The following is a 24,358-nucleotide window of genomic DNA, read 5'->3' on the forward strand; positions in this document are numbered from 1 at the left end:
CGGGAACCGTGCTGTAATTTTCGTAATTGCTGCTGAGTCCATAGCAAACTAAAATGGCGGTTCTTCTCTGGTCAACGCTGCCTCCCTACGTATTGGCCTGCGATATGTCAATCGACAGAAATGCAGGTTGATCGACTGATCGCCACAGTTTTCTTTAAGGCACATAAATATGACACCTATCATAAATTCAAGCAATAATACCTCCCCTAGATTTAGGAGACTTGACTTGCACCCCTTTCTAACTTAGATGCGTGCCAAAATTCGAGAAAATGTTTAGAATACATAGCTTTAAAGGGAAGCTGAAGAGTCTGTCGAATTCAATAAGACGCTCACATACGGATGCGGGAACCTTATAAACCATGAAGGTAAAATTTTGGGGGGGATTTTTCACTTAGGAGCGACGCAATCGTCGGTTAAAATTGCGCTGTAGCTCCGCCTCCCGTCGAGCGCCGCGCGCTGCAGCTGACGCTGACGATGCGAGCAGAGACCAGAAACCGCGGCTTAGTGACGTCAACAATGGTGTTCCGCTCCTTCGCAGTCTCCGCGACCGTGCCTGACCGGGGTTATTTCTGCGTGCGTGCCATCTTAATCTGCTTCGCTCGACCCTACATTCCTTTATTTGTGTGTATATAGGAGTGGTAGTTGACGTGCACAGCATCAATTGAATTTGTAGGCCGATCATGCCGGCGTTCTGTGCAGCCTACGCTTGCACGAACGCCAGCGGCCGCGACGATGTTCCGATGTTCCATTAGTTCCTGCAAGACAAGAAGCTTTCAGCTAAGTGGGAGGCTGCTGTCAGGCGAAACAACTTCAAGCGCTCAAGAACAAGTGTTGTGCTCTAACCACTTCCGTGACGATTACTACCGGAGTTTATCAATAATGCGTGCTATGGGTTCTCCTAAAAAAATAGTTAGCACGCTGAACGGAAGGTGCATGTTTATCGCGCACCCTTGATTCAGGTTTCATCGCCAAGCGCCGCGAATTTTCTATTCGCACGTGTGTTGTGAAACAGCCTGCATGCAGCTACCATAACACAGAACACAGTGCAAGCGTAAAGTTTGCATGTGTTGGAAAGCCTGCTCACACCAAGACGCTGCACTCCCCCTTCTCTCGCACACATAAGGAACCGACCATCTCACGTAGCCGACGGAATTCGCCGGTTACGAGTAGCGTGCGGATGGCGCGCTGATGAAGGTTCTATACTACACGTGCTACAACAGTCGGTAAACTTTTCCCGTGTTTAAACCGTCTGTGTAGATTTCCGACAGCTTTGCGACAGCGCACAAATGCTGAAGATCGCATCACCGCTTACGTTCTACGAGGAGGCATGCAGCAATATCACACTACAGTTGTTTGCCCAGAAACGTACTCACTGGAACGCTGAATGCAGCTTAGCAAAAAACATAATCGCCAAAGAACATTTCCAACACAAGGAGATGCTAACACTTCGCCTTCGTTCGCGGGGAAAGCAGTGCTTGCACCAGCATTTTTTGCTTCTTGGAGAGGCCGGCTGTTCCCAATCGGCACGTACATGTAGTATGTACAAGTAAGTACGTACGTGTAGTATTTACAAGTATAAACCCGTTACAAGTCATCTTGCACGTGACAGCGACAGCGCTACAAGCGAGGCGATGGCTGTCGCGTTCACTCGTCGTCTGCAAGCCGAACTCCACGCGAGCGACGGCTTTGAGCTACGACTTCCCGGTAGGAGGGCAGCAATATACGCGCCGAAACTAGCGTGACACATGCTTTATCAATTTAAGTTGATGTATTTTACTGAAGAAGGAGCATAAAATATTTCTGAAGGTCTTGCACTAGGTTCTTATTCTTGCACGTGTAAAATTCAATAGTTTGCTCGTTCCGTGCGACAAACAGCAGTATTTGAGTTATGTACATCCAGTTTTGGCTTCGCACAATTGGCTAGTCGCTCATAGCATTTCCGGGCGACGAGCGACGAGTTCTAGATTTCTAGAAACGAGCGATCGAGCTACAACACCGAGCAATTTGTTCAAGCGACGGCCCGTTTTGTCGCTCGAAGCCGTCGCCCGTCACATTCGCGGGCAAAATCGCTCTCGTAGAGTTTGAACTTAACGCCGAACTCCTCAGATCTCGAGAAACGCAAGCTCTCGAAAATTTCCATGACCGTCCCAGCAAAACACCACCAAACTACTTTGCACCGTGCTTCGTGTGTAGCGGCAGCAGTCGGTCCGGACGAACACCATTGTTGACGTCACGAGGCGCCCGACCAATCACAGGCGGAAACGAGGCGCGCGAGCTGGGCGTGTTTGCTGCTGCACTTTTCGTCGAAATAAAATATGTTTGCGCTTTCTTTCACTCAATTTCGATGCGATATTCGAATTCACAGGGTTGAAAACCACGGCGTACTGCTCTTCACTCATTTTTTCTGGAAAACCTTTCAGCTTCCCTTTAATTACTGAGCTCCGTCGGCAATTGTTTACCATGTCACGAAACTATAGGTTGGCTTGTTTACTGCGCAAAATACTTCACATTAGCTTTCCCTTCCAAACACCGTATTTACGTCCCGACTTTGGCAAACTACTAAAACAATTAAGCGTAATCTAGATCTTCTAGTTTGTAGCAATGCTGACTGGGAACGACCGTAGGAGTTTCTTGGTATGTTAACCTTTAATTATGTGCCCATTGAAAGAAACGTTAGCAGTAAGTTTGGGTTTGCTCATAAACGCTTTTATCTCTCTAACCAAGCATCATAAATAGTTTCTTTCACTGTCTATATAATTGATTGAATATGCACTGCCTATTGTTACAACATATTTGTTTTCTTAGAAATGCATATTTTTAGGCCTGCACCTGACCTAGCCCGCCTATAACGTAAAGATATTCCAAACGTTTCTATTTAATTTTCGCAATGAAACCGCCGGGATTGGTCAAAAATTTTTTGGGTGACCCCCGCTTTGCCTGCCTGTGACGTCACGTCACGAAAACCGCCAGAATTCTCCATGTGATATGCAGTGTACACACTGATTATCCATGATTAGACCGAACAAAATAAAAAATAATTATTTCCGATTCCATACTTCTTAGCAATTATGCCAGCGCTATTGGTAAAAAATTTAAGCGTGGTGGCCACTCCATCTATCTGCCACGCGTCGTCAAAAAGCTCGAAAACTCACACGTCATATTGACGTGCATGCAAAAAAAAAAACTGCCTCTCTGTTTAGAATAACCAGAGACTACCACACTCCGAAAGAAATAGAAGATGTCTGTGCACCGATCGCTCTGGCAGTAGCGGCAATGGCTACTTGGAGCTGCCAAGAACAGATTAATTTTTGTCTTATAAATTTTACGTGGCCTTATAATGTCATGCAGCCTTTTTGGAACGCATACGACATCGTTTTGCCAACTCTTCGCTGAGGCTCCGCTTTAACCACATTTGCAACATTTCGTTCCATGCCGGAGGGATTTTTGACGAGGCATCACAAGCTAAGCATATGGGAAGCGGGCCAATCGCAGACGCCGGCACCACCCTCCTGATCCGGTTGCCTACTTTCGCTGCGCTAGCTCGGCCTTACCAAACACTTTCCATTTCCGCGTACTCTTCGCTTCTTGTAAGCGAATGGGATAGGAAAAAGATGTCAAGGTAGGCGGTGTCATTCGCTTTGAAAGCAAACAAAAGGGGCCTTCTACAAACGAGGAGTGCGTTTGAAATGGCGGTTTAAGGAACGCTGGGGGTCATCGCCCGATGCTTGCGTCAGTCGATACGTAAATTGTACTCCACGAGATTGAAATGTAAACAGATTGGAATAGTTTCACATTACAAAGCCCCTACATTAATTTTACTGCATTGGACCAGGTGCTACTCAGAAATGATACGGATTCAAATATTTTTATGCATATTTTCATAATGTTCTCGTGGAATAAAAGCTTTGATTAATTTGTTGCGCCTATTTTGATTCGCTGCAGAACGTATTCTAAAACACATGAAGTCTAGAAGGCTCACCCTAAAAGCGCTACATAAGACCTAATCAGCCTCGAAACTAGACATTAGGCAGCAGCAGACGGAAGTGCAGCCCGTACCTACGTGGTCGAGGTAAACCGAGGAGTTCTCCGCTTGAGAAATGGCATCTAATGCCCCCCTGAAGACATCTTTGTCGCTGACGCTGAACACAGAGATTATCACATCCAGCATGTGATCAGATGGAACTGCGTTGAAATAAAGTTAGACATCACTGCATTAGACGATATAAGTGAATTCACCAATAAAATATAAAACAAAACTATGTGCCACGCTGCTGCTTCCTAGGTCCCAGAATTAATAGTTTTTATGTTCACTGCACTGTACAAAGCACCGTAATCAGCGCACTTTTTGCTTGTTAAGAACAAACATTTCGGCGTTATTGCTCCCATTTGCCTTGTGCTGTTGTTGCCTTTATGCGTGCGGGATCCTATCCTTTGCTACGAATGATACGTGCAAATATCGGCATTTATGTTTTATATCCTTGGTAGTTGTGGTCTTTGAGTGGGCTAGGCGAAAGGACAAGGAACAGAGTGTTCACCATTCTATGCTCCTTTCTTGTTGCAGATTCTGCTATCTTTTGGAGCACAGACGTCACTAGTAGCGCAGCATCGCACTTATCAGACTGTGAATTCTTTTATAAATCTTCCATAAACGGTTGCCTTACTGATAAGATTGCCGAGCACAAAGGGTTGTTTCTGAATGTTTCCTTGTGCGACTTTTTTTTATTGGGTGTGTGCTGTTTATCGAGCGCCCGATTCCAACGTGTCCTTTCTTCATGACTTGCACGGCCAAGTACTCATCCGTCGTTCTAGAAATGTTGTTTCGTGATGTTAATCTAGCGTTCATATACTTGACTCAAATAGTGTCGGGAAGTTGTACTTCTGCTGATGCCATTTATGTGACGTTTTAGCCTTGTACCTCAAACAAATAGTGACTACACATGTGGAAAAGCTGTTTTGGATTTTTTTTGCAAAAGAAGTCTTTTCTAAAGGTGGGATGAGCATTGAACAACGCATCTCTGAGCATTCCTTGTTAATTATTTATGACCAACTAGTTAATATAAACGTGAACCTTCGAGGTTCCCCACAAAACGCTGTTAAAAATTTTGATTGCAGCATTGATACAAAAAAAAAACAGGGACAACGGTCTTAATTGAGCGTAAAAGGACTTTGATAACAAAGGCTAAATAAGCGAAATTTCATTATTTTAATTATTTTAATACACTACCCGATTTGATTAAAACAATTATTGGAAAATATTCGGAATTTTTCTGCGGTTGTGGAAGGCGTCACAACAAAAATTAAGTTGGTAGGGATACTTGGAACGAACAGCAGAAGCATTGCGGCGGCCTTCATTCAGTACTTTCTGTTGGTATTCACTCTAGAAAATAGCTACGTGCTGCGGTATTCGGTTATGACAGTATGTATGTTTCAGTCATGTCTGCTGAGGGTGTGTTACTTTTGTTACAAAAATTAAAGTAGAATAGAGTTACGTTTCATAGAATATTCCGAATGCATTCATAAAAACAATACATTACAGTTATCGACATTCTTGGCGCGCATAATTGAAATCTCTTTACGTACTAGTGAGCTTCCCGCTCCTTGATAAGAAGCACGTGCAGTGCCAGTCCACAAAAAAGGCGATGAATTATTCGTTTGCGACTACAGACCCGTGCCAGTTACATTTACAAGTTGCAAATTATTAGAGCATATAGTACCAGTTGACATAAGGTATTTGTTGAGATGTAAAAGTATTCTATTCCTCATACAAAACGGTTTCTTAAAACAGTGCTTAGTTCTACTGAACTAGTTTGAAAATTTCATGACTTTCTAGCTGGGCATGTGTATCCTGGACAACTTCATGTGATTTCCTTTAGAGCGCAGCTCTTTGGCGTCCGTTCCTGGGTTTCGCGTCGTCGTCGGCGTTGTCGTCGGCCTCGTAACCAGCTCCGCCCCCCTTTCATCCCCCCAGCGCTAGCAGCGACCGACTGATACCGCTGGATGCCGCTGACGCCGCTAGAGAGTCAAGATAACGTGACTGCATAGAACACCGTCGCCGCCATGCAGAAAGAGGAGGAAAGGGTCCCCCCCCCCCTGTTCTTGTGTGGCGGATAGGGTGCTCTTCAGTTGCCGACGCGCCGGTTATTTCACGTAGGCCCCGGCACGTCGACGAATACGTGACCACCTTCCCACGGCTAGACCTGGTTCTTAGCGCTGCGGAAGCGATGGTATCATATTGTTTGTGTCGGCATCGGCGGCGTTGTCCCTGAAACCAACTCCGCAGCTGGGGTTGACTCGCTATCGGCGTCAGCGGCATCAGTCAGTCGCTGCTATCTCTTCCCCCCTCCCTTTATCGTGTTGTCAGCTTGCTGCGCGCGCTTCTGCCCCCATCGTTTGCCGCTGGGTGTACACGCCGCCCCCCTCCCCCCTCTTCCTGCGAGTCTCCGGTTGTCAAAGCGCCGGCTCGAACTTAATTCCTTTCTTCGCTCCTCCTCCAATGCAACCCCTGTGCGGTGGCAATCAGAGAGCCAGATCGGTGGCGGCGGATCTGTATATGTGCACCGCCCGAGCCGAAATTCCCGCTGCCGTTCGCCCTGTGCGGTGGCAATCAGAGAGCCAGATCGGTGGCGGCTTGACATAAAGACAAACAGCAATTTCCTAACACTTATGCGGGAGAACATCCCGTTCCTCTCGCTCGTAACGCGTCCCACGGCTGTGACAACCTCGCGAGGCACTTGTATAGATCTCGTCTTTGAGAATCAAGCATTGGTGTACCAAGTAGAACATATATCAGTCTATTTCTCCGACCACAAAGCTTCCTTCATGACTGTCAAGAACTGTTAGTGGAGTCTTTGTTAAAGGAATACGTGTGAAAAATAAAAAAAAAAAATTCTGTGATAGCGCATACATGTGTTGCTCGATTTCTTTGCCTCAATCTATCGAAAAGGTGAAACAGCTTATTTGCTGCGCTCAAATTTCGCATTAGGAAGTAACGTAATCGTCGGTAATTTTTTAATTCGCCAAAGCTTTTGAGAATGTGTCGCATGGTAAGCTCATTTACGAGATTGAATGTATTGACGGCCCGATGACATCCTACATGGGCAGCACCTTACTTAGACGGCATAATACAACGTGTACAGGTGAACGACGCACCATCCGAGTCCCTGCCTGTCACCTCTGGCGTACAACAAAGCTGCATTTCGGGTCTACTGCTGTTCTTGGTACATAGAAATGATTAAGCGAATGTAATTTCTGGGTCTGCCTCGGTAAATTATTTGCTGAAGACTGCACAATTTTAAGGCTATTAACACTAAGGATGGCAATAACAACCTGCAGAGAACACTTTCTGAAATGCAACACTTGTGCAAAGACAGGGATATCTCTTTGAACAAGACAAAACTTTACATTTGAAAATTACAAGAAAAACACTCCAAGTCAACTCCAACATAAACTCCAGGCCGCTACTATTAAGGAGGTTTCACATTTTAAATACCTGGGCGTAACGCTGACGAATAACTTAACGTGGTCACCAGATATCTCTAACGTTTGGGCTGCCCCATTTGATCAGCTTTGTTGCTTGAGAAGGAGACTCAGTCATGCCCCTTCCAAACTTAAGCTTGTGGCATATCAGACAGTTACCAGGTCAACATTAGAGTACGCTTCGGAAATTAGGGATCCACAGAGAAAAAAAGGATATACAACAGCTTGAAAACGTACGAAAAAAGGCGATTCGGTACTTGTTTTGTAAAAATAACAGATTTGACTCCTTCACAGCTTATGACCACCAATAATGTTTCCACTTTAGAATGACGTAGAAAAAATTATGGTTCATCTCTCTTGCACGGTAATTGGAGCAACAGGAAAGTAAAACGCATCTTGACACAAACTGTTCATTGCATGCTCCGGAGCACTGCGTAAATCCACCATAATCCACAGCCACTCGCAAACCGTGCAAGCGAAGCCGAACGAGTTGTTACTAAATCGATTCCTGAACTCACGGTGCGCTGCAGCGAAAGCCGCACAGTTAGCGGATGAGCGACCGTGTCACAGGTTTTCTTCGCGCGCCGCGTCCTGTTGTTGAGCGGCCTAATCTGGCCCAATCGCTTCGGCGAAGGTACGACCATTTTGGTCGGGCTCCATAGTGTCTTGGGTTACGACGCGTTCACCTTCAGGAATCTGAGTGGCAGAATTCGGAGCGTGCGCCACGAATGCGCGAAGTCGTTCTTCACGCTGGCGTGTCTCTCGCGGGACCTAATGGAAATTTGCCAGTCGACGTGGTTGCCTTTCTGCGCCGCTGAGTGCAGCAGTTTTCTCAGTTGGTGCAATACAAGCAGTAGGCGACGTGTAAGCACTGCTGATGCGTGTTGACGCTGCACTAGTTAAGAGACGAGGCGTCACAGGCTAATAGGAAGCGAGAGACAGACCATGTTTGGCAACTGCGTCGTCCACTCATCCGAAGGCTAACTCCGCCTACACCAGGCTACATCGCGTTGGAGCCTCCGCTGCCACCGAAGTGCTCACTGACGGTCCTCGTTAGTGTCATGATCCTCCCAGATTACGGCGCCATCCCTATCACGATGTAGTATATCATAAGCCTTCGCGCCTACATCACGTCCGTTACAGGAAGCTGATGGTGGACCCCGGCATAAAACAATTTCATGTTAAAAAAGCTTGTCTTTTTTCTTTGCATGAAATACAAAATTTCCCATTAAAAATATAAACTTAATGTTATGCTGCTCCATTATCTACACGAGGAACTAGACACACAAAGGAGCCTGCACTAAAGCCTATTTTCGCCACGACTAAATTATTTAAAGCATGTTTTTTTTTCGAAGAACCATTTCTGATTGCAATCTACTTCCAAGTCCAGTCTTTAAAATGTAAAATTTCACTGTGGCCCTTGAAGGTCATTTCATGCGTTAGGTGGTCGTTTTGTAACTAGCCTAGGCCTTGAATTTTGTGACACTTTTTGTAAAAATGTATTATAAAGGTTATTTAGCATTGCAGCGGCTTTATGAGTGCCAATATTTGCTTTAAGATTCTGGTTGGGTATTTTGTCTAATTAGAATCTCGCTTTCTTCTTCTGATTGTATGAAATTATTATATCGTGATCATGTATATTGCTATTTTGTAGATCCATTGTGCTTAGAAGGCATTGTGTAGAGACATTGCGTTTAAAAGACGATACGGATAAAAAAATATTGCTGGAGCGCCAAAAAAAGAAACATTGCTTAGATTCTACTGCATAACGAACTAGATGAGCTGCGTGCAAGAGGAATAACATTTTTCGCGTAATTCTGTGGATAGAATTTTTTGTGTAACTGTTGGGAGCTATGGTAAAGCAGAAAAAGTGTTTTTTGTGGTGAAATAAATCAAATTAAAATATATTACTACGGGCCTCGTCTTATCGTATGGGGTCAGTTTGCTTAAACACGGAAGTAGTATGTAGGGAAGCACACCGAGGAGGCGTTCGATTATTGGTACGAGGGCGAATCAGAAAGTTATTGCCCCTATTTTTTTAGCCAAATTAAGGCTGTAAATGCGAAGTTAACATATCCATTCCCAGCGATGGATGTTTCTTGGACCGGCCGGGCCTTATCTGCCGGCAGCTTCGCGGCACTGCGCGGCAGTCAGTTGTTGAAGATGGTGGTTGTGCTTCAAATGTCCGCGGCCTAAGAGCAACGAAGTCTGATTCGTTTTTCTTCCGTTGCATGCCCCCGCGATTGTCGACGAGTCACCGCAAGCTAAGTAAGAGAAAGCGAACCAACCACAGATGCCGGCGCCACCTTCTTCATCCGATTATCGATATTCACTGCAATGGCTCGGCCCCATCGAATCCCTCTCCACTTGAGCATTTTCATCGCCTCTTGTGAGCCAATCAGATAAGACAAGCCGCTCAGTGCAGGCAATGTTATTCGTGTTTCAAGCAAACAAAAGTGACCTCCTATGAACGAGGGGAGCATTTGATTGGTTTGTTGAGACAACCCCGCGGGTGACCGCCCGATGTTTGCGTCGAGGGTTACGCAAAATTGACGTCAGGAGATTCGAATAACAACATATTGGAATAGTTTTACGCTATGGGGCCCCGGTGTGGGGACTACGTGAAAACATAGTGTAAGGTACTCAGAATAGTACTTATATGTTTACTTACTTGCATGTACCTTATTTTGTCTAATAAAATGTATGGGCAAAAACTTTTGGATACGCTCTCGCATTTTTTCCCGGGTCTAATCAAGCAGCTACGCTGCGTGTTTTAGATGGTAGTTCGAAGGCGATGGCGACGACCCGTGCTGTGATAGCGAGAAGTCTCTCCCTGTTCGCTGCTGCTAGGTTGCTGCTAGACTGATTATCACATTTGCAATTATACGAGATGTCTCACAACTTCAAGTTTCCCAGAGAACTGGAAGAATGCCAACATTACACTAATCCACAAAAAATGAAGACTTTAAAGAACTGAAAAATAATAAGCCCATTAGCTTACTTCCAGTACTGTAGAAAATGTATTGTAGAAAAACGCCTCTCTCGGCGGGGACCTTTAAACCGACTGGACTCAATACCATTCTCCAAGTAAAAGATACTTGGACCGTGGCCACACACGTCACTGGCATGAAAAGCGATTCGTGCACTAGTACAATAATTGAAGTGCACGAGCTTAAGAGACCGTTTATTGTGCCCCTGTGCATCCTCCCACGTTCACTCAGTGCTTACTCTCTCCCTTTTTTGCTCTTTCTATTCCCATTTCCCCCACCGCCAGTCTTAGGTAGGCTCCCTTCTTTTCATGTTCTTGCTCTCTTTGTCTCTCTCTTGTAGAAAATATTCACGAAGATAATTTCGAATTCAATAGGGGTAAAACTTCAGTCAACCAAGGGAACAGGCTGGCTTCAAGAAAGGATACTGTACAATGGATCACATCCATGTAATCATTCAGGTAATCGAGAAATCTGCAGTGTACAATCAGTCTCTCTACATGGCCTTCATAGATTACGAAAAGGCATTTGATTCAGTAGCGATACCAGCAGTCATAGAGGCATTACGTAATCAAGGAGTGCAGGATGCTTGCGTAAATATCTTGGAAAATATCTACAAAGATTCCACAGCTACCCTAATTCTGCACAAGGATAGTATTAAGATACCTATAAAGAAAGGGGTAAGACCAGGCGACACAATCTCACCAATGATATTCACTGCATGCTTGGAAGAAGTATTCAAGCAATTAAACCAGGACGGTTTAGCAGTACGGATCAACGGCCAATATCTCAGCAACCTTCGGTTTGCAAAAATGTCCTGTTCAGCAACACTGGGGACGAGTTAAAAGAAATGATTGAGGACCTTAACAGAGAGAGTGAGAAAGTGGGGTTGAAGCTTAAAATGCAGAAAACAAAGAATATGATCAATAACCTTGCAAAGGAACAAGATTTCAGGATCGCCAATCAGCCTCTAGAGTCTGCGAAGGAATACGTTTAGCTAGGTCAATTACTCACAGGGGACCTTGATCATGATAAGGAAATTTACAGAAGAAAAAAAAAATTGGGCTGGAGCTCATACGGCCGACATTCTCAGATGCTTACTGGAAGCTTACCAGTATCACTACAAAAAAATGTGTACAATTAGTGCGTTCTACCAGTGCGGACATATAGGGCAGGAACTTGGAGCCTGACAAAGAAGCTCGAAAGCGAGCTAAGGACCGCACAAAGAGTGGTGGAGTGAAGAATGATAGGCGGAACTTTACGAGACAGGAAGAGAGCGGTGTGGATCAGAGAGCAAATGGGCATATCCGATTTTCTAATTCCCATCAAGAGAAGGAAATTGAGCTGGGCAGCGCATGTAATACGCAGATTAGATACCCGGTGGACCATTAGAGTTACAGAATGGGTGCCAAGAGGAGAGAAACGCAGTCGAGGACGGCAAAAGACTAGGTGGGTGATCAAATTAAGAAATTTGCAGGCGCTAGTTAGAATGGGTTAACGAAACACAGGGGTGATTGGAAATCGGAGGGAGAGGCCTTCGTCCTGCAGTGGACTTAAAGTAGGTTGAAGATGATGATGACATTCGGTGGAGGTTGCTGGAATCCCTGATGTCGCCCTGGAGCTCCGCACTGGTGCGTTCCCTATCAACACCGTGCCACCAACACTAAGTCTGTACCTCTCTTTGTGGCATATGGTACTCTGCACTGCTAGCGCGCCGCGCATTCATCCTACACCTGTACTCTCCGCCCAACATGTTATGTACATCATCGAGGTTTTTGTCTTACCCATCCTGTTCTCATGATCTCATCCTAGGGTGAAGGTTGCTGCGACGTCGTACTACAATCATCAATTGTTCTCGCGCGCAAGTAGCCGTTTAGCATTTATGTGACTCTTCGTTGGTCGGAGCCGTCCTTAATGTGCGCAAAGTTTTCGTTGATGCTGGCATTGATTTGCCTCCGGAGATGTCGGTGTTTGTGACCTCGTGGTGTGATGTCATACCCGAGTTCACCGGTGTATTTGAGCCTTCTGAAATGCTTGCTAACTGCAAGGACCTATTTCTCCTGTTCGCCGTCCTCACTGGTAGGTCTGAATTCGTTTCAATAGCTATACGGGATCCGTAACGGTACCCAGTGACTTCAGTGCGTGGTACGGCCTTAGGATTGTGCAAGCTGTCAGGTGTATTGAAGACCTTGACGTTTGTGATAGCGCCACCCGTTTACATCTTGACGCGTTAACTTCAGTCTCAACACCGCCTTCAACAATTTTAGACTGCGCCATAGCCAGAGAACTTTCGCCATCTCATCGCACCCAGATGGCTTTCGTCACTTCAGATGGCCTGTACGAGTTTAGCGTACAGTCAACCGCGAAAGTTTGCGGGACGCTGAATCTGCCAAGAAGCTGAATTCCCACGAAGCGTGGTCACACAGCCACGAATTAAATGTTCCAGCATGTGGTAGCCTTCGCCACCTACACAGTGATTCATTCAATACGAAGTGTCATGCCTTCGCAATGCAGGAATTCACATTTGAAGGGGAAACCGCATCCCGTAACCTTTTGCTGTTGACTGTACGCTATGCCTTTCGGGTTCTGCAAGACGCTCGCAACGTTTGAGCGCATGATTGATACCATCTTTCGCGGCCACAAGTGGAAGGCTTGTTTATGTCACCTGGACAGCATAGCCGTTTTCACAAAGGATTTTCTGCCTCATCTAGTCCGCCTGCATGACCTCCTTTCTTGTCTCAGTTGAGCTGGCCTGCGGCTAAACATTAACAAGTGCCGCTTCGCTGCACGAAAATTACCTATCTAGGGTACCGTTGTCTCGAAAGACGGCATCTTTCCTGATCCGACAAGCTTCGCGTAGTGGGTCGACGAGGTTCCAAAGCCCACAACTCTCAAGGCCCTGCAAAGCTTCATAGGCATGTGTCCTCATTTTCGTCGTTTCCTCCGGAACTTCGTCTTTATCATCGCACCCTTGATGAATCTGCTTATGCAAGCAAGGGCACTTCCGAGTGGGCACCAGCATGCGATAAAGCCATTGAAACGTTACGCGGGTTGTTGACTTCACTGCAGATCCTTCGCCATTACGACCCAACTGCGCTGAAAGAGGTTTACGCCGATGCCAGTGGTGTCGGCTTTGGTGCGGTTTTGGCCCAACGCAAAGTCACGAATGAAGAATATGTCGTGTCTATACGAGCCGTATGATTAGGAAAGTTGAGTTGAATTACTCCTTCGCAAAGAAGGAATACTTAGCCATCATTTGGGCATTGGGCAAGCTTCAGCCTTACATCTACGGTCGTCCTTTCCCTTATGGTACTGACCATCACGCCCTTTTTTGGCTCTCCTCCTTCAAAGACGCGTCGGGCCACCTATGCCATTAGGCGCTTCGCCTGCAGGAATATGACATTCGTGTCGCACACCACTCCCATCGAAAGCATTCCGACGCTGACGCACTCATCCGCTCACCGATGATACCCTGATGTGGCTGCTCTCTCCATTCCCTCTACGACCTTCGACCCGTCACTACTGACTGCCATTGATATGCTATAAGAGTAACGCAATGACCCATCGCTTGCCCTGCTGCTAGACTACCTTGCTGATCCATCAGTCATTCCTTCAACACGGACGCTACGCCCTCACGCAGCCCACTTTGCCTTGTGAAACAACAGCCTCTACCGCCGCAACTATATGCCCGCCGGTTGAAATTGGCTTCTGCATATCCCTCGTAACATGCGCTCTGATGTCTGCGCGTCCTTCCACGCCGACGTTGAAAGTGCCCACGCAGGCGTACTAAATAGTTTCACAATGCTACATCAAAGATGTTACATGCGTGGAATGTACCGGTTTGTGCAGCAGCACATTCGATCTTGCACCGCCTGTCAACAAAGCAACACCCCCCCACAGCGCCCTCCTGGTGCACTACAGCCGCTACCGTGCCTTGACTGACCATTCGACCGCGTCGGCATGGACCTCTATGACCCACTTCTATACAGCGTCTGTGGAAACCGCTGGATTATTGTTGGCAGCGATCACCTAACGCGTTGCGTCGAGCCTTAGCCGTTCCCGCTGCGACTGCGTGCGACGTTGTAATATCCATTTATCATAACCTTGTGCTTCGAAACGGTGCTCCTCGAGAACTACTCAGCGATAGGAGTCGTGCCCTCCTGTCAGAAGCAATACAATCTCTCCTTCAGAGTACAGAACAATTAATTGGAAATTGACCGCATACAACCCGCAAACGAACGGAGCGGTTCAAACGAATACTCGGCGATATGTTGAGAATGTACGTGTCGGCCGACAACACCAATTGGGAGATCGCACTCCCGTTCATTACATTTTCATATAACACCGTGACGCAGGGAACCACCGGGTTTTCACCTTTTCTTCTCTTGTACGGACGTGAGTGTTCGTGTCCACTGGATACTATCCTGCTCTACGGACCTGACGCCTTTGAGTTCACAACTTCAGAAGCCGCCAGATACGCTGATCAGCGAGGATCAAGGCCGTCAGAAGACACGACTTGACAGACATCAGGTCATGTCTACCTTCCTCGATGGTTCCCTTGTTTGGCTTTGGATGCCACCTCATATTCCGGGATTTCTTTCAAACTACTAGCATGGTGCCACGGTCCGTACCGTATCATCGAGGCCAACTCACCTGTGAACTATGTCGTTCAGGCCGTCCCATCATAGCTGGACCTTCGTTTTCGGGGTGACGAGACAGTGCATGTTAGCCGCCTAAACTGTATTAAAACCGCCCTCATCTTGTCTACTCCCTCAGTTGCAAGGATGGCCCCGTTTGACACCCGGGGCCAATGTACTGAAGCAGACGCGCCTCGTATTTTCGGTGGTAGCTCGAAGACGACGTCGACGGCCTTGGCGGCGACTGGGACAAAGCTCATGTTATTCGCTGCTGCTAGGCTGCTGCTAGATTTATCATCTCCGCAACTAAACATCATTACATTGGTAATAGGAGAACATTGGAATGCTGATCCTCTATCTCAGCTTATTATCGATTTATACACGATGTTCACATTATAAAAAGGCTATTTGAACATATTGAGCAACAAAACTAAGAACTAATTTCGTGCTTTCATTATATGACTGCTTAAAATATAATCACTTTAAACTATGATCACTTCAAAAATATGGCAACAATACATCTTACTCGTCGCTCATTGAAGTGCATAATCTTTCATATTGTCCTCATACCCAAACGCTTTAGCATGAAATTTACTTCACAGCACATGGCAGAAACATTATTCAACAAACACCTAAATATCATATTGCTACATTATGGTGTGAAAAATAGCTGTCACCAAAATTTCACAAGGAGTGATTGCTAAAGCATTTGATCAAATGCCGACATTTTATTGTCGCACAAAAGACCTGACTATGCATTTTACAGTTTGATAGACGTTATGATTTATTTATTCTTGCAATTTTAAAATCACCTAAAAAATGTACACTTCATCTAAGTGCCGCGCACGCACGCATTTAGGATTCCCAAGCAGTATTTACAAACATAATGTAATATAGTGAGAATTTTCCCAGTAAATTCTAGAATCTGCAATATTTCCGCTTCTTTCCTGCCACTAATAATGTAAATAAAATGCTGAGAAAATAAAACGGGGGACAATCAAAGTTGATGTTTTCAAACTTATAGAACATATTTCGTATGATAATGCTTTGAAAAACAATTTTGTTTAGAAAATCTGTGCAGCACTTGTCCTCTACCGTTAAAACCTTCGCGTGGGAGCCTCCTTAAAGCGTTGTATTCAGCTGGGAGCTTCTTCCAAGTAAGCCACGCATATTTATGGAAAGAGTTTGTTGCGTTTGACATCATGTTACCTTAAAATAAGGCAGAATGTCGCGGATACTTAAACCACGTGTTCCGGAAAGCTACAACCGCTTGGGCGACCGACGAGTTTTAAGACGCAATGCTTCCCTCTTTCCATTCTTAAAGAAAACTTATAAACCTGTAAAAAGGCTCCCCTGGAATAAATGGCGATTACATGGTCGAAAATAATACGAACGAATGTTCCATTTATTTACGGCTGTAAGAATCTCGTGAAATACGGAATAGTTTATTGCTAATAGCTACATGTATTTCTCATTTTGGTTCTACAGCTAAATTGTCATGAAAACGTTTTTATTCATGCGGAAGCTAAGCTTTCAGCAGTTACTCCTTGGTTTGCCGCAGAGGCCACCGTGGCTTGTTAACCTCTGACAACGACCAGAAACACGTGCGAGATAAAATTATGTCTTCGCTGCTGTGTGGATGCAAGCGTTGATTTTAGCTCTACGATTGCGGACATCACATTTTATCTGCATAAGCGCAGGCGTGCTTCTTCGTTTTTCCATCTACAAGTTCCCCAAAAAGAATACACGTTAATTGTGTGCAGTTACTGGCTCGCTGCATCCTTTTTGCCGCCGCCATGCGATACATTATCACATAAGACAGGTATTTTGTTAAACTTATTCGGTCTACATTATAGTTTATTTCGAAAGTAGGCGTCGTTCAATTGCATGCGCAGAAATCTTGGTACCTTGGAGTAATTTGTCGATAGCACACATATATTATTGGGAAGTGCACACCGACCAGACTTGCATAAAGGAAATTATATGTAAATAATTACTTCTAATCTATGACAATTTTGGTATATTTGTAGTATAACCATGAAATGTTTTACTGGGTAACCCTCATTCTAATGTGCAAGGCCAGCACATTCTCTTTGGGGTATCAGTCCAATGCTACTAAAAGTTCGGAGGAAAGTAACGTAGAAACAATTGATTATATTTTAGTAATTTATCAATTACTTTTATAGGACAGTATTTGCAACTGTAATTATATTAAATATTGGAGTCAGATAAGTGTAATTGTAATCGGTTAATTTTTCTATAACTTGTACAAGTCGGACAATTACTGACATTACTTATATTGTTTCTTCTCAAAATATTAGCTGTCCCAATAAATTTGCAGTGATAGCTCCAGAAATCGGAGTAAGCGGCAAATAATTACTTAACTGTATAACCCAATTAAACCGAAGATATTTGCGTAGCATGACATACCATTGCTCCAGAGGTAGCGCATCAGGTTATTGGCCAAACTCACACCAGCTTCGTACTTGTTGTCGCCGTATAGGCCGCTTGTCTTGATGTCGGCATAAAATAGCAGCAACTTGTCAGCATACTTGCCACCTTATGTTTTCAAAAGAAAGATCATCGTTAGAAATTGAGATGTGATGCAAAGGTTTGCATGGCATTAAGGTGTTGAACTCAGTGACAGAGTTGAATATTTTATTATTACCAGTAGAAGTGCGTCCTCGTCATCATCGTCATCAGCCAATTCACGTAATCGGGAGGATAAAGGTCTGCTCGAGCGATACGCCGTCCGCGGTCCGCAACTTCATTTCTCTACCCTAGTGTTTATGGGTAGATCGGTTAAACAAAAACGTAAGGGAACGAACCAGAGACTGGCAATTGCCACCAGTATAACCAAACGCCATGCTTTCATTGCATAAACAAAGTTCTTTAAATGTTAAAAAAATTAAATAATGGGGTTTTACGTGCCAAAACCACTTTCTGAGTATGAGGCACCCTGTAGTGAAGGACTCCGGAAATTCGGACCACCTGGGATTCTTTAACGTGCTCCTAAATCTAAGTACACCGGTGTCTTGGTATTTCGCCCCCATCGAAATGCGTCCGCCGTGGCTGGGATTCGATCCCGCGACATCGTGCTCAGCAGCCCAATACCAAAGCCACTGAGCAGCCACGGCGGGTTTGAAATGCTAGAAAGGAACAACATAGGGGTGCAAAAAAGGATAAGGTGGCACGTGAGAAATAACAGCGGAGACTGTGAAAAAGGGAAACATATTCGCTCAAATCAAATAATACTGGTAAAAGCACTGGAATATGTGTATTCTAAGATGACTTCAGTGATTCGCCAAAAGAGCATATATTTCGCAAAACCTAATGCATTTCAAGAAGAAACCCAAAGGTACGCCAAGACACACGGCGATCGGATACATTTATCAAACCTGGGAAGGCCACAACAAGCACACTATAGCCTCATACGAGAGACGCGCATTATACAACCAAAGCATTCCATTCCAATATAAAGCGCTGAAAAGTATCACAGGATTCACAGCAAGCGCACAAAACCCTACTCGTGTAGCCTTGGGCCGAAATACTCTCAGATACCAGGTGAAAACAAACTATTAATTTTAATAGGACCGTCCTAGCGCAACGAGAGACACCAGAGCTGAGAGACGTACCGCTGGGGTACCGCCGGCCGGCATGCTGCTAGAGGGAGAGAAGTCCAGTCAAAAGAATGTTTTGATCAAACTGACACGTACTACACATACATATTGAAGTCGGAACCATTTTTGGTACATACCAATGAATAAATCTGCTTATTGGCGATGATTCCTACATGCGAGGGTTTCCATTGCTCAAATGGGGATGCCTCATGAAACGCAATTACGTCAGTGAAATGGTGCTACGCAGAGTTGTGTTATCAGCGTCACTTCATTGTCGTCTGGCGACGGTTGCACGGGAGTCACGAAGGATAACAAAGCTATACGCGGTTACTTTCGCTAGTGCGTCTTTGAGCGCCACATCTTTCGCCTCCTGCTTCGTAGTTTGTCGTCAGGTTGCATCATCACCACCAATTGTCCACTGCAGGACGAAGGCCTCCGCGATCTCCAATTACTCTTGTCTTGCATGAGTTGACCCCACCTTACGTTTCGCATGTTAACACTGGGTCTCGATGTGTTCGTACGATATACGCTATATCTTAGCCTTATAAAGGGTTCGGATGTATACGTAAAGCCACCAACTGCAATGTTCAGGCAGATGAACCGGATTGCATCTCCTCAAAGTTGACATCGGTCTCTTTAATATGGCAAGCAGTGCAGTGAAAACAAATAATGCAGTTTCCACTTGACACCGATCAGATGTCACTCTTCTTGCTTGCCTGAGTATGGGATTTACAATGACGTATGTAAATGCATCCGCCAGAGTTTCCGGAGGCTTCCTTGCGTAGCTAAGCGAAATACTCCCGTTCTGCTTTGACAGCCTTTCGAAGTACATAAACACGATTAACATCATTCACAAGCAGCTTTTTGTACAAGTTGCCAGCTCTGTGTATGTGCCACACAAACCACTTCCCCAATCAAACTTACAAGTGGTCGTCCAGCTTCTGCACCATCACTTTTCTATATAATACAGTATGGCAAGTACACTTCACCCAAAAGGTGCATCGTTTAGAGCGCTTTGCCTTTTTACAGAACCTTCAATGGCGATCCCATAGGGGCCGCTATGTTTGATCCCGTGGTGACCCCTCCATTGATTGTTTCAGCTGCCTTTGCTGCCTCTGTCTTTACAACGGACGTGCACGACGCCGTTGCGGCTCAGTAAACATGTTTCGAGGGCTACTGTAGACAGTGGCTGGGTGGACGACACAAAGCTTTGGCCAAATGTTCAGAGTACATGTAGGTGTTTTAGGAGCTGATTACGCCTTGTTCAAGTGGCGCGAACAGTGTATATGGAGCTTGTACTAAAGGTGGATGGATGGAGGAATGGAGAACTTTATTGAGGCCCATCATAACGTGCAATACTAGGTAGCGGGTCGCTCCCACGTTAGGACAGAAAGGCCTAGCCCCTCCATCACATCGCGGGCCCGTCACATTGCCCATAGTTGGACTTCCAAATCGGAACTGCCTAGGGCAGCCTCCCACTTCAAAGACGTACCGTGTTCTCAACGCGGGGCACCGCCAGAGCATGTGATCTAAGTTGGCAAAGTCTGAGTAAAGCGTGCAAGTGTTTGACGTTTGAATTTCGAGATCGATCCGGTGTAAGAGGGCGGGGCTAGTGTATGCCCTGGCTTGCAAGAGTCTGAGTGTCAATGCCTGAGGCCTGTTCAATTTACTGTCTGGCGGCGGATAGTGCCGCCTCCCCAGATAAAAGTACTTTGTCCGTTCGTTTTACGAGGCAGGGGGATCACTATTGTCCGGAAGCTCAGCGCCCCGCCACCCGATAGCCTCGCGGTTGACGACTCCTCGAGCAGCTGTGTGGGCCGACTCGTTGAGGTTGGACGGGGTGCCCTTGACCTGTCCCATGTGAGCGGGAACCCAGACGGTCGCGAGTTGCTTTATTTTCTTTTCCCGTAGGATCCGCAAGACTGGTTTCGAGACGGTGCCCTCGGCGAATGTTCCGACCGCCGATCTCGAGTCGCTGTATATCGTCGTTCTCCCGTCGTCCAGCAGGTCGAACGCTATTGCGGCCTGTTCCGCAACCTCGGCCGCCGTCGTCCGGACCGTCCAGGAGTGTGATTTTCTATTCTCAATCGACGCTGACTGTAGCGAACGCCTTTCCGTCAAGGCACAGGGTTGATTTGACGAAACAGCAACTCCGGGCGCGCGCGCCGGCCTCTTCCGGCAGGGCTTGAGCCCTAGCCCTTCATCTGGCCAGGTTGTACTCGGGGTGGACATTACGAGGAATGGGGGCAATGGTAATGCGCTCTCTCTGCTCTCGAGGTATGCTGCAGAAACTGGTCTCGATCTCCCTTGGGGGAACGACAAGCTTTCTCAGGATGTTTCTCTCGGCACTGGTGCTAGACGATCTGGTAAACTTCTCCCGGACTCCGCGATCTCTTCTAGTGTGTTGCGCATGCCGAGGTGGAGCAGTCGCTCCGAGCTCGTGTACATAGGAAGCCCAATCTCTTGACCGCCTTTCTGATCAACGCGTTCTGCTTGTCCCGTTCCGAGCTCTGCCAGTTGTGCATGGCTGCGACGTAGGTAAAGTGACGCATTGCTAAAGCATGAACGAACCGGATGAGGTTGTCCTCGCTCAGTCCTTGCTACCAGTTGGTAATCCTTCTTCTAAAAGCGGAGCTGGAAAAGAATTAGAAGCTGTCGAAATGCTCCGCTTATGAATTAAATCAGCATCAATGTGTTTTAATATTATTTCTTTATGGGAAATACTTTGAAGAAGAGGCTTGTCATGTTTCTGACTCAATAACGCCCCTTGTTGCGGTTACCGTGTGACTGTTTATTTTCTGCCTAAGAGTTCACGGGTGTGCTCAGTTGACATGGATTTGTTATTGCTGTGCACAAGGCTCGGCACGCAGGTGTTCTGTACTTTATAATACCTTATTGCAAACACGTAGTATCGCTTGTCACTCGCTTACTCTGTCGATCATCACGAAACGTTCAGCTTCGACTATTCGTGTGCATATGGTGTAGTCGCCGTCGCCCATGCTTCGGTGCATTGATTCATGAGTATGCCCATTCACTTATTCCTTATACGATAGCGATAGAGTCGGGGTAAGTTTTCGTTTGACTTGGGGTGAATGTGTTTAGAGAAGGTGCGAAGAACTTACTATGCGAGGAAGCGGCGCTACTGTCTTGGTCACTGTGTAACGAGCGGTACACACTCTTGCCGACGTTGCGCAGTTCAAGTCCTTTATTTGAATGTCGACATTATAATGATGGCGGTTGGAAGAATTTCTTTTATCCTTGAGGAAGTTCGTGAACTTGGCCACACAGATTCATTCCATTCCTGAATATAAGTCACTATTTTTGCAGCCAACTGCTGCGCACATCTTCCTTCTGCCGCATTATAGTTTGCAACATGAATCGAGCACAGTGCATTGGCGAACGCCCAGTGGTATTCCGAGAAGTGATTGCACAGCAGCAAGGCAAAATCGGTAATGGTTTCATATTCGTGCGCTTTCACCGAGGAAACCTGCGCCGTGCCACCGAAAGCGCTGTCTCGCTCCTCTCGAGCAAACTACTCTGCCAAGATAGTCTTTAGACTATTTCATCAGGGGATGAGGAGGGGGCACGCGGCGAGCCTTTCCTTCTGTTTTCCTTGTGCACGAGCCGCGCCGCGTGACTTGAATGTGTCGCCGTCGCATGCTGTGGAATGGTTCGGAGATGCTTTAGCTCGTTCTGCTTGAAATTTACGTAATGTCAGTTCATACAAAGTCGTCAAAAACCATTGTGCAGCCTTTCGGAACAGCTGTATTCACAGTATGAGGAAATTTCTCTTGGCTGCGCAAACATGCGACTCGAATCAGCAGCCGCGACGTGTGTACGCGTTATGAGGTATTTTGGCGGTAGTGGTTGTTACTCGAGAGAGGGCAGCATCGTCTGTAAATCTCCCCCCACCCCCACCCCCAGCGTGAACTGGCAAATAATTTCACTGTCTCATCGCTTGGCGTAGAAATAAAACACAAGAGGGCTCGTGTACGGACTACCCAATGCAACGTTGAATAATGTCAGTGCCAGTCGTCATAACATAGTTGCGTCAGCCACCAGCATCATTCTCACGTATTTCAAGTCTAGTACACCGGATATCTCTATGCCATGTCTTTGTTAGCCTCCTGTATGAGGCAGATGGCGTTGCTCAAGACAGTGATGCTGCGGTTGCTACGCCAGCATGATGCTTTTCAACTTCTGATGCGAAAGCGTCAAATGTCCAATTGAGTGAAAAAGGCGGCGTTTGTCATCTGTAGGAGCGAAGCGGCGCCTAATTTCCCATTGGCTGTGACGTCACGCCATGATCGCACTTCGATGGAGTTCCCATTGCTTGCAACGTTACATCACGAGCGCATCTTGACAGAACAGAGCGGCCGAAGGGGAACACCTGCTGCTGCTCTCCTGACGCACCAGGTGTTGCGTGAGGGAAGAGGACATCGCTGCGACGCCACGTCACTATCCCTTTCGCTCTCGAAGCCCGTGTTTTCCGCGTGTTTCTTGGCCGGCAAACTCTCTCGCCTGCATTCTAACTGCACCTCGGTAAGGTCGAATAAAAATGTGCCAAGCGTCTCAACGCGCTCCCAGCGCCGAGTTCAAAACTCGAAGGAACGCTCAGTGGTTATCCATTTGACATTGATGCTTTCGCATTCACAACTCATGAGTGCTTAGGTGTACTAGGATTTTTTTTTACTTCGATATGGACTTTTTTATCTGTAAAGCAGTAATATCCAAAGGGCATGGCATCAAAAGAATCCGACGGCAATCGGTGAGGACATCTCCGTGAAACGGGTGACTACGTCGCAGAGGACGGGATGAACAAAGCCAAAAAAAATTGCTTTTCATTCAGTTCTTTCACGAAAAAAAAAAACAGAACACCGGCTAACACCGCAACAAGATCTCGCATGGTCGTGCCGCGCTCGTGCACTACGCGCTATGTAGATAACAACCGTTTTCATCATTATTACCTTAGGACCCTCGTCTGTATACTAGGCTTATGTATTTGTTTTCTGTAAGAATAAACTTCAAGCAGACCTATAATTGAGAATCCACCACGGCTTCGAACACTCGATCAGTCCTCAGCCGGTCACTCGACCGCTCGACAAGTGGGAATCACACAGTAGGGTATGCTGTTAATATTAACCAAAACTATTTTATTCATGGGCGCAAACCTCGCCTAACAAACGATGTAGTCGCGCAATGTTTCTACAGACAACAATTTGAATGCTTGTTCAATTAAACAGCATAACGTATCCCGCAGCAGAACGGTACCCACGCTGTCCGGATTGCGGTATGTTTCTTTACTCATGGCTGACAAGTGGGAATCACACAGTAGGGTATGCTGTTAATATTAACCAAAACTGTTTTATTCATGGGCGCAAACCTCGTCTAACAAACGATGTAGTCACGCAATGTTTCTACAGACAACAATTTGAATGCTTGTTCAATTAAACAGCATAACGTATTCCGCAGCAGAACGGTACCCACGCTGTCAGGATTGTGGTATGTTTCTTAACTACTCATGGCTGCTGAACCCTTGTCTCTTACATTGAGAATGCTGCGGTAAGGTAAGATTTGGGAAAAAAATTTCATAAATGCACAACTGATCTCCGAGGCTGATTATATGATGCAACAAGCG

At 46.0% G+C, this 24,358-nt stretch overlaps 1 protein-coding gene across 2 annotated transcripts in view; it reads right to left on the reverse strand.

Annotated features, from left to right (window-relative positions):
* LOC142566814 (dermonecrotic toxin SPH-like) overlaps window positions 1-24,358 on the reverse strand; it is a 116,679-nt gene that overhangs the window by 5,670 nt on the left and 86,651 nt on the right. For both annotated transcript variants that reach the window (XM_075677695.1, XM_075677694.1), the window contains 2 exons: window positions 17,531-17,659; window positions 4,057-4,182 (listed from right to left, as the gene is read on the reverse strand). In XM_075677695.1, coding sequence (XP_075533810.1) covers window positions 4,057-4,182; window positions 17,531-17,659 — 255 coding nt within the window. The remainder of the gene's footprint in view (window positions 1-4,056; window positions 4,183-17,530; window positions 17,660-24,358) is intronic.

The sequence above is a fragment of the Dermacentor variabilis genome, unplaced genomic scaffold (assembly GCF_050947875.1).
Source record: "Dermacentor variabilis isolate Ectoservices unplaced genomic scaffold, ASM5094787v1 scaffold_13, whole genome shotgun sequence".
Lineage (NCBI taxonomy): Eukaryota > Metazoa > Arthropoda > Arachnida > Ixodida > Ixodidae > Dermacentor > Dermacentor variabilis.